The sequence below is a fragment of the Tyto alba genome, unplaced genomic scaffold (assembly GCF_018691265.1).
Source record: "Tyto alba isolate M040663 unplaced genomic scaffold, T.alba_DEE_v4.0 Super-Scaffold_19, whole genome shotgun sequence".
NCBI classification, from domain to species: domain Eukaryota; kingdom Metazoa; phylum Chordata; class Aves; order Strigiformes; family Tytonidae; genus Tyto; species Tyto alba.
The window spans coordinates 12,273,051-12,285,476 of record NW_024881281.1 but is presented as its reverse complement, the minus strand read 5'-3'; the positions used below and the strand labels follow the sequence as shown (position 1 = coordinate 12,285,476).

General features: G+C 44.6%; 1 protein-coding gene across 3 annotated transcripts in view; it reads left to right on the top strand.

Moving 5' to 3' along the window:
- The window catches only part of AP2B1 (adaptor related protein complex 2 subunit beta 1), an 81,810-nt gene that overhangs the window by 34,343 nt on the left and 35,041 nt on the right, over window positions 1-12,426 (top strand). For all 3 annotated transcript variants that reach the window (XM_032995583.2, XM_032995582.2, XM_042791745.1), the window contains exons 11-14: window positions 966-1,131; window positions 1,618-1,716; window positions 4,692-4,951; window positions 9,348-9,540. In XM_032995583.2, coding sequence (XP_032851474.1) covers window positions 966-1,131; window positions 1,618-1,716; window positions 4,692-4,951; window positions 9,348-9,540 — 718 coding nt within the window. The remainder of the gene's footprint in view (window positions 1-965; window positions 1,132-1,617; window positions 1,717-4,691; window positions 4,952-9,347; window positions 9,541-12,426) is intronic.

The following is a 12,426-nucleotide window of genomic DNA, read 5'->3' as shown; positions in this document are numbered from 1 at the left end:
TGATTTTAGCTCCTAGTATGGTAGAATTCAGATGTTGGCTCTAGATGAGGTATCACCTGACGCATTATTAATTTGAATTGAAAGCTTTTTCTTCACCACTCCATATTGATGCTGAGCATAAGCCTTAATCAGAAGCTAGTAAAGCTCTTGCAGAGAATGCCAGAAGGAAAATTTGACCAAGTTTTACAGTATCAGGCTTCTGGTTTTGCTTGTCTCGTCTAGAAGGCTTATATACAAGGCCATGAAAGTTCATGGCTCTCGTCATCTGAGGTCCTAGTCAGATTCTGCTGAACGAAATGCTGCTGGTGTTCTCTCTGGCTTGGATAGTAGTTAACTTATTTTAATCTGTTTCTGCAGTAAAGTTTTGCCTCTTCAGCTGCAGAACAGTATCAATGTCTTTCAGCAGAGACTTCATGATCACTTAAAAAGTAATATGGGACATCTGCAAGCCTCTCTGGCAATTTCTGCTGTCAGTTAGAAGATAGATTGCCTGTTTATGACAGGGATACCCACGCATGGGAGCAGGGGAAGCTAAATAGTGTAGGGTATCGTCTGTTTTACAGCAAAGCCTTTGGGGAAATCTAATATCCAGTTTAGAGTTACCAATCTGAAGACGCCAGTGAGGCTGCAGGATCTGATACAGACTCACGGTTTGAACTGTTGGATCACATGTTCCCTTCAGCAAAACAGGGAGGGAGACAGCTTTGTCTTGAATTCCACATCTGGGTGGTCTTGCTGTTTGATAAAACTGCAAAGCTCTGGAGGACTCTGAGATCTTAGTGCTCAGCTTGGAAAAAGAAAAATCCTGGGAATAATTTCTGTAGCTGAGTGATAATGCTGCTTGCTGTGTAGAAATACAAGACGTTGTAATTCAGTGCAGGATTCTCTGCAGAATGATGTGGGCAGAGATGGAATAACACAAGTTGAATTCACCCCAGTAATGCACCTGTACTCTGACAAATCAGGTATGAAAGCATCATTGCCACTCTGTGCGAGAACCTAGATTCCCTGGATGAACCAGATGCCAGAGCTGCCATGATCTGGATAGTGGGAGAATATGCAGAACGAATTGACAATGCAGATGAGCTGTTGGAGAGCTTTTTGGAGGGCTTCCATGATGAAAGTACTCAGGTAAAATTGTGTTGTGCATCTTCTGTAGTGTTTCGTGCAGTGTACGTATGGGACAGATGGTAAATACTATTTCAGTGGTCAGAAAATACCTCCCTATGAAAACTTCAATATTTATGTAAAATAAAACTCTTCAGAGTCTACAGACTTGCTCTGTCATTTTTATCTCCAATACTTCTCTTCTTGGAAGGATAAGACAGAACAGGAGGGGTTTCTAGATGTTGCATATTTCTTGGGGAGTAGCCCTACTAGGGACCAGAACTTACAGAAGAATAGTGATGAGATGCCTAAAATGTATGACATAAATCTCAGTGTGCTTGGGGACTTGCCTACGGAAGTGCTTTGCAACAGGCAAGAGTCTGAGTCTCACTGTAATGGGTTTCACTGACAAAGAATAGTGTAATGCTGTTATAAAGCATAGGACTTGACTTTCGATACTGCTAAAGCGTGGATGAATTTTCTAATCTCCACTGTGTCCCTTTCTCTTAGGTACAGCTCACCCTACTGACTGCTATAGTGAAGTTGTTCTTAAAAAAGCCTTCTGAGACACAAGAACTGGTTCAGCAGGTCCTCAGCCTGGCTACGCAGGTAAGCCAAGATGCCAAATGAACTGGAGCCCTCCAGACACTGTGCTGGCCTGCCATGTGGTGTCCCCCATCTGCCAGGCCAGTCAGCTTTGCCATAGATAGGATTCAAGCGTGTTCCCCTGTCTCCCAAAGAGACTCCACTTACGAGCTGCTCTGTACCAGTTACCATGCCATCTGGCATCTGCTTTCTCCTTCTTAGCTCCTGCTTCAGCCTAATTCCTTCCCCATTCCTCCACCAAGTGAAAAGTTAGGGGCGGGGTAGAGTTATGAAGCAACCAAAATGCGTTTTCCTTGAAGGTGGCTTGCAGTTAAAACATCTGGAGCTATCACGGAGGGAAAGGGCCTGGCAAAGACTTTGTTCTATGAACAGCAAAGCTTAAACAGTGCTATGAAAAAGAGAAAAAACTGAGGTTTGGGGGTTTTTTGTTTGTACTTGGATGCTGTCAACCAATGTGGCAGCTTTGCTGGAAGCTGTGACAGTGGGTTAAGATCCTGGATTCGTTATGGATGAGGTGCTGAGTTATGAGCTCAGATCACTGCAGGCGGGGCTGGGCCTGGGCTGGCAGACAGAAGTGCTGTAGTTCTGGAGGACAGAAGTAGAGAAGTCCTGGTGGCAGGAGTGGGTGAGACCTCAGCCGATCCTCCTACGCTCCCTGGCTGTAATAACTGGAGTAAATGTGTGATGGCATAGCCCAAACAGAGCAGCTCCTCTCCAGACCTGTGTCAAGTGATGAAAATAGTCTCTCAGCTGTTCTGAATGGGCTGCAATTGTTTCTGAGCAGAAAACCTGGAGGCAATCATTAGCTGGCCTTTTTGGTCCTCCTTGCTGCAAGAAGTCATGGCTGTGGACTATTCAGTCCCTTGGGGGTGTTACATTGGTCAGTGGCAAGAAATCTGTGGCCTGCTTTTCTTGCTTCAAAACCTGCTATTAGGTAGGCTCTCGGCTCCTCTTAGAGAAGGGTGAGCCAAGGGCATGCTATATCATTTGTCTAAGCCAACAGAAGAAAGGTACTAAGTGTTAAAACCCACCATGCTGAGTCACAAAACACTTAATAGCACCCTAGGAATATAATAGGCGTCTGTTTTTTTTCTGTCACAAATGTTGATTCAGTCTGGCTTCTTGTATTTTATATGAATAATAAGTCAGTGTAGGATAACTGGCTGTAAAACACTAAAAAGCCTTATGCTTCAGGGTCTGATTTCTAGGTAGAGATACTGTTTTTCACTTGAGTGGGAGAGTAATTACACGTGTGTTTCTTTCCCCAGCTTAGGCATTGTTGCACTTTGAGTGTCTCTTAGGGTATGTCTGCACAGCAAACTGCAGGTGTAATTGTAGCAAGAGCCAGCTTAATCCAGCCAACACTGGTAAAAATAGTAATGAAGCAGCTGGGGATGAGGGACACAGATGTGTAGCCGTGATCAAGGTCCCTGGCAAGCCCATAACCTAACGGATGGCACAGAGCCTCTACATCTCCATTGCTGTTGTCTGTCTGGCACGGAGGGGTAACTAAGCTAGCGTGGGTTCATTGGTATGCACCACAGGTGTGCTTGCAGACCCTGGAGAGCAGAGAATCAGGAGAAATGTGAAGAGGGAAGATCTGAGCCTCTTGTTCCAGTAGATTTACTGAAATTTCAAGTCTGTTTATTTGGCTGTGGGAAGAAACAGTCAGTCTTGAATCTGTATGTGCCTGCAAGTAGATAGGAGCACATGGTCTTTCCAGTCTGCCCCTGCTTGTTCTTCAACTGCCTGCTGTGGGCAGCATGCGGAGAGCCTTACAGGAATTAAGGGTGACGGGTGTAAAGAGTCCACAACTCCACCGTCAACCTGAAAAACAGCACTGCAAAGAAATCTATCGGTTGTCCCAGACATTGTATCTAGGCCCTTACAAGCAAAATGAGTTTAGCATGGTCAGTCTCGTTACAAATAGAGGTTCTGCTCTGTGCCTGAGAACATCTTGAGACAGACAACAGAGAGGCAGGTTATAGCAGGTCAGCATAGCCTGAATGAGATGACAGAAGAGGAAGAGAAATGCCAAGGAGGAAGGCTAATGAGCTATATGATGTTGCCAGAATTTTACGGGGGAGAAGAGTTTGGGGGGAGAAGACTCAGAAACATTTACCCTGCTATTCTGCTGATGTGGGGATTAAAAATCCCAGGTCTTGTTTCTATGAGCAGTTCAAACATGTTGCACTACAACATAAAACCACAGCACTTCCCTCTCCCTAGAACATTAGCTACAAACTATCACCACGCACTTTGCTGCTCTGGGCAGAGCTATTCCAAAAGGAGAGAAATAATTAGCACTTCATGCAGAGGCAGAAGTATCTGCAGTAAAACAGGGGTATTGTTGACAGCTGGAGAGCTGATGAAGTATCCTGACTGGATATGGTTAGCATCTCCCCATACTTCATTAGATAACTAAAAGGCAGGATAAATAAGATCTCTTTTGGTATGAAGAATATGGCTTACTAAGCTCTATCCTGTAGTTCTGCAGTGTCTTTTTGTCCAGCAGTGCCCTTGTGTAAGTCATATATTTCCAGGAATCTTGGATCATTCTGTTCCAATATGCAGTACTGCATGTCTTGCTCTTAGTATGTGACAGTCATTTCGACTCATGTTCTTTTCTCCTGCCTACAACCCCTTGGAGTTCTAATACTTACTGTTATGTCAAGTGGAAGGAGAATTTGGAAAGCACTTGATAGCTCTGTGGGTTGGGGCAGCTGTGGGGTGTAAATCCTGGGCTTTTGGCTCCCTGACCAGCTGAGCAGGAAGCTAGACATTAATACTTTGGTTCTCATTTTTAATTTTGGGATGTTCATTGTAACAAGCAGTTTATAACATCATTCTGAAATTGGTGACTGTTGCTACTGAATGGTTGGGGTTTTTTAATCCAGCAGAACCACTGCTAGAAAAATTAAGTGATTACAGGTGTTAGTCCGCTTCAAACCCGTGATTGATGTTTTGCTTTGTCTCAGGATTCTGACAACCCAGACCTGCGGGATCGTGGCTACATCTACTGGCGCCTTCTTTCCACGGATCCAGTGACTGCCAAAGAAGTGGTCCTCTCAGAAAAGCCGCTTATTTCTGAAGAGACTGATCTGATTGAACCAACTCTGCTAGATGAGTTGATCTGCCATATTGGGTCTCTGGCTTCTGTGTACCACAAACCACCCAATGCTTTTGTGGAGGGGAGTCATGGGATCCACCGCAAACACTTGCCAATTCACCATGGAAGGTAAGCTGAGGCAACCATGGTTATAGTGGGCAGGATTGCTTGTTTCTTTCTAGCAAACAGTCCAAAAGATGCAAGGAACTTCTCTAACACACTAGTGGGGTTTTTTTATTGATTGTGTAGGGGCTTGCAGGTCATTCAAGGGGCCATTTCATTGTAGAATTTAATCCTGAATATGTAGTTTCTGAGTTCCTGGATCAGAAGATAGAGGAAGTGTCAAAGCTCTTGTTGTGAGAAGAAGCTGTGAAGTTTTCTGAGAAGGCACTGGCTATAAGCCCTCTTGACATGAGAGTTTGAATAAAAAAGCTGCAGTTTGGGTGCAAGGGCACACTTCCAGGAGGGGAATGACTGGTAAAAACAAGCATCTTTCAGAAGGATGCACTTCTTTGATTTTGTAAGAGCTTTTGCTTCAGCAACAGCACAGCTTTACAAGCCTCACTTGTGTAGAATAATACCAGTTTCCTGGAACAGGCAAGTACAGGGATGCTTTGCTTTTGGAATATGAAATGGGGAAGGACTGGTAAAACTACCTTTCTAACTTGGTGCCTATAAAGCAGAGGGAGGGTAAAAGCCATCTAAGCCCCATCACTGAAAGCTGGGCTTAAAAGAAGATGGCTAGACTGATATGGTTCTGTCTGACCTTTGGGAGATGAGGGGAAAATGCTTTGACTTACTGTCTGGAGCTTGAATGCTTGCCTGTGATGACAGTCCTGGAAGTGGGTTAGATCTGCAAGAGCAGGCAGTGCAGTAGTCCTGGGCTGCGGTGGTGTTGCTGTTCAGCCTGTTCCCATGGTTCCTCGTTCAGGTAAGAAGTGCTATTTGCACTGATGGTATTAATTACAAATGTAAGTGTGCTTTACAGCAGGAGGCAGAATATCCAGACTTACCTCTTAATAATATTCCCAAAGTGACATTTGGAGTGCTATTTTTTGCTGTTGCACTGATAAATCAGTGTGCGATGCTGCTCCTTTTCTATTTTCTGACACCAGTTCTCTGCTATTCTTAGCAACTAAAGCTATTTCTGTAATGACTAGCTTTGGGAAGCTGAGTTGTTTTCTGCCTGCCTATGAAATAAAGTCTGGCTGCACTGACCCAGGACCATCAAGCACAAGTCTACTGGTCAGACAAGAAAAAAAGCAGTGGCTGCTTTCTGCAGCTACATCTCCCAGTCAAGGATTTGCCTCAATAGAAAAAGAGCTGAGGTGGGTGTAGCTTTGGTCTTTGGTGTTACCAGCCTTCCAGTACACTGTTGTTTCAAGTCACTACAGAAGCTAATGTTTTGGGGGGTTTTAGTTAGCTCAAGGAAATCTGCTTTTGCAAGGAGTGGTCTTTTCATTAGCTGCTTGTGTATGCTGCGTCTGTGGCTTGGCTTTTGTAGCTCATGCTCAGACAGTCTGCTGACCTCAAATCTTTTCTGACTATAGCAGTATTGTACATTGCTCTGGTGGTTACTACTAAATTACCCTTGATTTAAAACCTTCAGACTTCAATCAGCAGTGGCAAGCTGAGGAAGTCAGAGCTGGGGGAGGGCCTGAAGGGTGCTCAGCAGAGCACGCTGCATACTGACGCACTGCTCTAGCCCATTTGGTAAATTAAAAAATTGAGTGGTGCTACTTAATGGCACACCAGGCTTCTCCGATGTGAGCTCACTCATAAAGAGGGCCCGTTATTGTGGTCTTCTGCTTTACTGTTAACAAAAGGACAGTAAAACCTTACAAGCTAATGCCAAGGCCTCCTTGTGCCATGTCACAGCATACCAAATTCTCACTTTCAGCTGTGAGAAATACAGTGAGAAGCTCTGCAGGAGCGTGGTTGCGGTGAGCCTGAATTTGTGCGTTCAGTATGATTTTACTGTTTACTAAGAAATTGGTTTGTCTCTTTCCGGTGCTGTATGTGCATGAAAAGATACATGAAAATCTGTCAGTTTAAGGCAACTTAAGGGTGTCCAGTGACAGCGATAACCTCCTCACCTAGCTGTTTGGAGTTCATTACTTCTGCACTCTGACCATTCTGGTGGCTGACCCATCCACTAGAGACTGAGGTTTTCCTTCAGATTGCACAGTGGGACAGAGGTGGAAGTATGGAAGTGTGGAGATGTCCACAATGAATACAGCTTAAGAATCTCAAGATAGCGTTGCCTTGAGAAGATGGGCAGAAGTAGCTAGATGAACGGTGCTTTCCTGGGTATAAACCTAGGAGGAGTTAGTTATGGTTGGCAGAATACACTACATTGAATTTTGATTCACTTCATTGTCATTCAGAGCAGTGTAGGACATGTTTCTTTCAGCTCTCAGCTGATGGGAAGACCCATTGAGCAGCTCACAGATGGTGAGATAGATGTTCCTGCCTCTGCAATGAGCCCAAGTGTCACAGAGTTGCAGCTGAATCCTAAAGGTGGGGGAGAAGTCTCCTGATTGCTTGGCAGTGTTTCCTCATGTGGTGGCTCCCATCACCCCTGCTCAGCTATAATGCAGCTGGGAAATTTGGGAAGATATTTATAGGGCTCCTGGGAGAGGAGTCGTCCCCCTTCCCACACAGGTGGCTGCAGGAACTTTTTGATTCTGGTTCAGGCTGTGCATCCCTTGTGACACCCAACATCTGTCAGCCACTGGAGCCTGAACTCATAGGAGGGCCAAATCTCCAACTCACATGGGCAAACCCAGCTGCTAACCACTGCCCAAGAATATAAGGGAGAAAGCTTATATCAAGTCTTTTTGACCTTTATAACCAACATATTCTTTTATTCATTTTCTTTTTTTCTTTCAAAGAAAATGCAAAGTTGTTCATACAAATCTCTTTAAAGGCCCATTCTGTTCAGGAAATGGAAGGCTTGGTGTTTTGTTTTTTAATACAAACTGACTTAGCTTTGTCCTTTCCTAATTTCTTGTTGGGCTTCGGGGCAACTGCAGTTACACAAGACCTTGAAGGATTGCTTTATCTCCATCAGAAGAAAGATGAGTAAGTGTTGAAGAGGTGTAGTGTTAAAGGGATTATATACTGGGAACGAACCAAGTGTGTGCACTACCGGCTTGTAATGTGCCTCTGCTCATACATGCTGTTCTTCCCCATTCTCAGGTTGGGGGTGGGGGTGGATCACCATAACCACTTGTTCTTCAAAAATGTTTCAGTTAGCTGTTCAGCATACTCAGAAGTCTCCCTGCTGAAGGCAGAGGTAGAAAGGACAACTAATATTAGTACTGTTAGGGGTCTGCATCTTCTAATGCAAAGAGGCTTTCAACCCTTTCTGTCGCTGCCTGGTAACTAATTCATTCTGCAGTCCTTATGCTACATCTTTTCCTCTTGGCACTGAAGTTGGGAGCAGCTTATACTCTGTTGCTAAGGCTTTCCCCTCAGTTAACTGAATCAGGATAAGGAAGAGTATCATGGCTACTCGAAATCAGGAGCTGCAATCCTTACAAAAGAGCCCCAGTGTTAAGCACCTTGTCAGGACACCAATTCCCATGGCATCTGCGTGCAATTACCTGTTGGCTGCATCTGCAGTAATATAAGTTAGAAATAATTTTTGAAATGTTACTGTTGGCAACAGGATACAAAATAGATTTTAAGTTATCTAAAATATTAGTGTGTCTTGATTTAAAGAATAAATACATTGTAATGAGTTCTCCAGGAGCTACAGTCAGTCTTACTTTTTTTTTTTTAACTCTCCTTGTAAAATTCAGTGGTAAGTGAATATAAAAGGTAGCCAGACTGCATATGATGAGAAATTTTTGGAAGCTTTATCATGAGCATTTCTAGTCTAGTAATTAGCATGCCTGCTAACTTGGAGAAAAAGAAATTATTGATAGAAGGGAGGAATCAATTTTAGATTGAGGTCTTTAATTAGAAGAGACTTGTGGAGCTTGGGGCTGGTTAGTAGAAGGTGGTTAATGCAGATCTGTCAGGGGTGGCTGAGTTTGCACTGGTTAGAGTGAGGGCTCAGGGGTTTTATCAGTGTTAGATCTCTGAGGAAATCTGGATTATTATTTTTTTCATCATGTTTACATGTAGTTCTCCAGGCCCAGTGGGCTGAAAATCATCTCTATAGCTTTCTTCTGAGCTGGAAAATAATTATTTTCAGTGCTGTAGTCTGTGTAATACTCATGGCTCAGTCTTTTTAAGAGGTTTGTGATTCTCAAGGTGGGGAGATTTCACATGCTCTGAACTAAAGACCATGCACAATGTGGGGAAAGTCTTTGTGCTCAAGGCACATGTTGAAGAACCACTTGCCATAACGCATTCCCTCGTACATGGCAGTGGTCAGATCAGCTGCTAGGATAAGCTTTTAACTGGCTTCTGCTCATGAGCCACCTCTTGTGTTTCCCCATGCTGGGAATCTGAAGCTGGAGACTGAAGGTGATTAACGTTTCTCTCTCTTGCTTCTTGTTCCTCCCACCCACAGCACTGATGCAGGCGATAGCCCCGTGGGCACAGCGGCCACTACAAACCTGGAGCAGCCACAGGTCATTCCCTCTCAGGGAGACCTTCTGGGTGACCTTCTCAACCTGGACCTGGGACCCCCAGTGAATGTTCCCCAAGTGTCCTCCATGCAGATGGGTGCTGTGGACCTCCTGGGAGGAGGGCTAGACAGCCTGGTAAGTGGTATCCTCTGGCTTCAGCTGATGTGAAATAATTAGAGCTGTGCTTATCTCTGCAAAGCTTTGATCATTTGTGCTTGTAATGCTTGGATCACTGAGCTCCCGGTGCTGAGTCCTAAACTCCAAGAGGATTTAACCAGTGCTATCGTACCAACTTTCAGCAGGTTTTTCCTGCTATAAAATGAATGTTGCTGCATGCTGTAGAATCCCCATGGTCAGTGAATATATTTGTTCCTTGGTTTTTCTGTCTGTAGAAGAAAACCCAAAAGTTGTTTTAAAGATGTAAAGTGTCCCACTGCTCTGTAATTGATTCAGGTTCCCTTTCAAGAAGGCTTTTGTTCCACCCGGTTGCCAACCCTGAATTTCAGTGCAAAACTGCAGGCCATAGCCCCATGTCATCCTATCTGTATATTCTCCAGAGTCTGTCATGGTTTAATAGGGCTGATGTTTTAATTGCAGTTAGATCAAGAGGGAAGCACTCTGCTTAGGTCCTCACCATGCTGCAGCTGCTCAGCGAGGAGGTGTTCTAGTACTAACAGGGTCAGGCTCCAGAGCGTGAGGAATCATGCAATGCTTCTGCTCCGGGATACAAGCTGGGCATGAGCTACAATGAGAGAATCATTTAGTAAGGAGATGGCAGCAGTGGAGAGGAGCTGGGTGCTGTGGTCCTACCCTGGTGGTAGCCAGGCATTCAGAAGTGGTGAATGTAATCATCAGCCTGGGAGTTGTTCCCGAACACCCTGGTGACTTGCTTACAGGGGTGAAAAGCCATCTAGGTATATCTGCACTGTGTAACCTGAGTAAGACTACCCCAGTGAACACAGCTGGGGGGTTTTCAGACCTACAGTGCATTTGACTTGCTTTGGTTTGAGATTTGGCTTGTAGTGAGCTGGGTTTGGTTACCTGTGTGCCTGGTTTAGGTACGCTTTCAGTTCTGAGTCAAGCTCTGAATAATAGAGGCAGGAGGCAGCTGGATGAACCCCAATGCAATAAATCCTTATGTGTCAAAGATATTTATTTTTAAGCTGCCATAATCTTATTAAAGCAGCCATTAAACGCATTTCCAGCTCCAGCACTTCATGAGCTAATGAACTGGAAATGACCTAACCCTTGATGGCATTGGCATTCATGGAGGTCAGATGTGCTTTAGCCTCTGTGCCATCTAAACAGCATTTTTCTTATTTAGCAGGGAGACTGCTTTTATGCTGGGGACATAGGGGATTAGAGAAATGGTTTAACCAGTTGCTGGGAAAGCAGACAGTGAGCCCAGAGCAGTGACCTTTGCAGCCTTCGCCGTGCATTGCAAGACATGTCACTAAGAAACTTTTTAATTGTGTTGAGGCATTGCAGAAAATGGTGCTCTCAGTAGTGGTTCAAAATGGTTAGGAGTTAAATTCCTCTGTCTATATTGTCTTCCAGGCCACTTATAGTAACCCTTTCGTTTCTCATTAGTGTCAGAGACAAGTAAATGGACACAGCAGGAGGACTAAAGGTTGGTTTTGGGAAGAGTTGTCTCGCAGTTGGCATTAATGGGCTTAATTTAGTGACCCAGTTTGACAGTAGAGCTGTTAGTTGGTATGGTACTAGGCTTTTACTTAATATTTTTCTCAAGCCTTAACTAAATCCATGGGGCTGTGGAGTGTGATCTAACAAAGTGATTATGTCTGGATGGGGAGTAGCTGTGCCTTGGGCTGCGTGGGCCGGCCCTGTCTCACCTGAGTTACTAGATGGGGTGAACACCAAACAAACTTACCTGAATGGTGGTGGGCTTTTCCCCTGGAATGTTTTCTGTTGAAGTGCTGTTGCATCAAATGTCCTGTCTTCTCCTGATCCCTCGCATGTATAAGTAAATATTTTCCTGGTAAATCTCTGTATTTCTCTGGCTTTTCCTTCCCTAATAAGCCTAATTAGTGTGTGAGTGAATGTGATCTCTGTGTTTGTTTATTGTGGGCATGTATTCAACAAGTATCAAGCTGAGTTAACCCTAACCTGGAATTAGCTAAATTGCTAGGCAGTGTCTCTTGGCTGCATGGCTAGCCAAGGGAATTGGCATTTGGATCTTAGGCTAGTATTGAGCCAAACTTGCGCAGTGCCAAAAACAGTCTCAAACTGCAGGTACGCACAGGCCTGATTTCTCTATGTTGTGAGGGGGTGAGATGTATCCCAAGGTGCCCCCTTGAAGAAGGGCTGAGCTCTGCACCCTTCACCAGGGATCAAAAACGGCTGGGGGCTAGGGGTGGCGGTCACTTGGGCTGCTTGTGCAGTCTGTTAGTGGTGGTGGAGACTGAAACGAAAACTTCTTCCTCTGTCCTTACCAATGTTCTGCCTATCAGTGTATCAGTAGGCGTTCTGGCTGGCTGTGTAGCAATCCCTTCCTCTTTCTCTTCCAGACACCTTATATGCACACTTTCTTTATGTTACATTGCTGCCTGATTCATTCAGCTTTGAAGTTTCCCTCTCCATTACTCCTAAAGTCTTTTTTAATACTTTTCTTCCCCTGCTTTGTTGGGAAGACTGAGTCTCCCATACTCTTGCGTGAAGTGTGGAGTGCTGTGAGCAGTCCCTCTCTCCTCCTCAGTCCAGACAGTTTACTTCACTCAGGCCCTTGTGCTACCAGAAAGTAACTCTGGTTGGCTGTGAATGCTAAGAAAGCTCTGTTCCTCTGTGTGTTGCTTTGGTCTTTCTTTTCCTATCCCTCCTGTTGTCTTAAGAGTCTAAGAAAGAGTACTTAAACCAAGTATGGTTGGGGTCTGATATGAGTAAGGATTGAATGTGCAATTTCCTCACAGGAATTTGTCTAGTGTAATTTTTTTCAAGACTCCCAGTGATGGAGTTTGTACCACCTCTACTGTTGATTCCTGTTTTCTGCTCGTCACTAGCAGA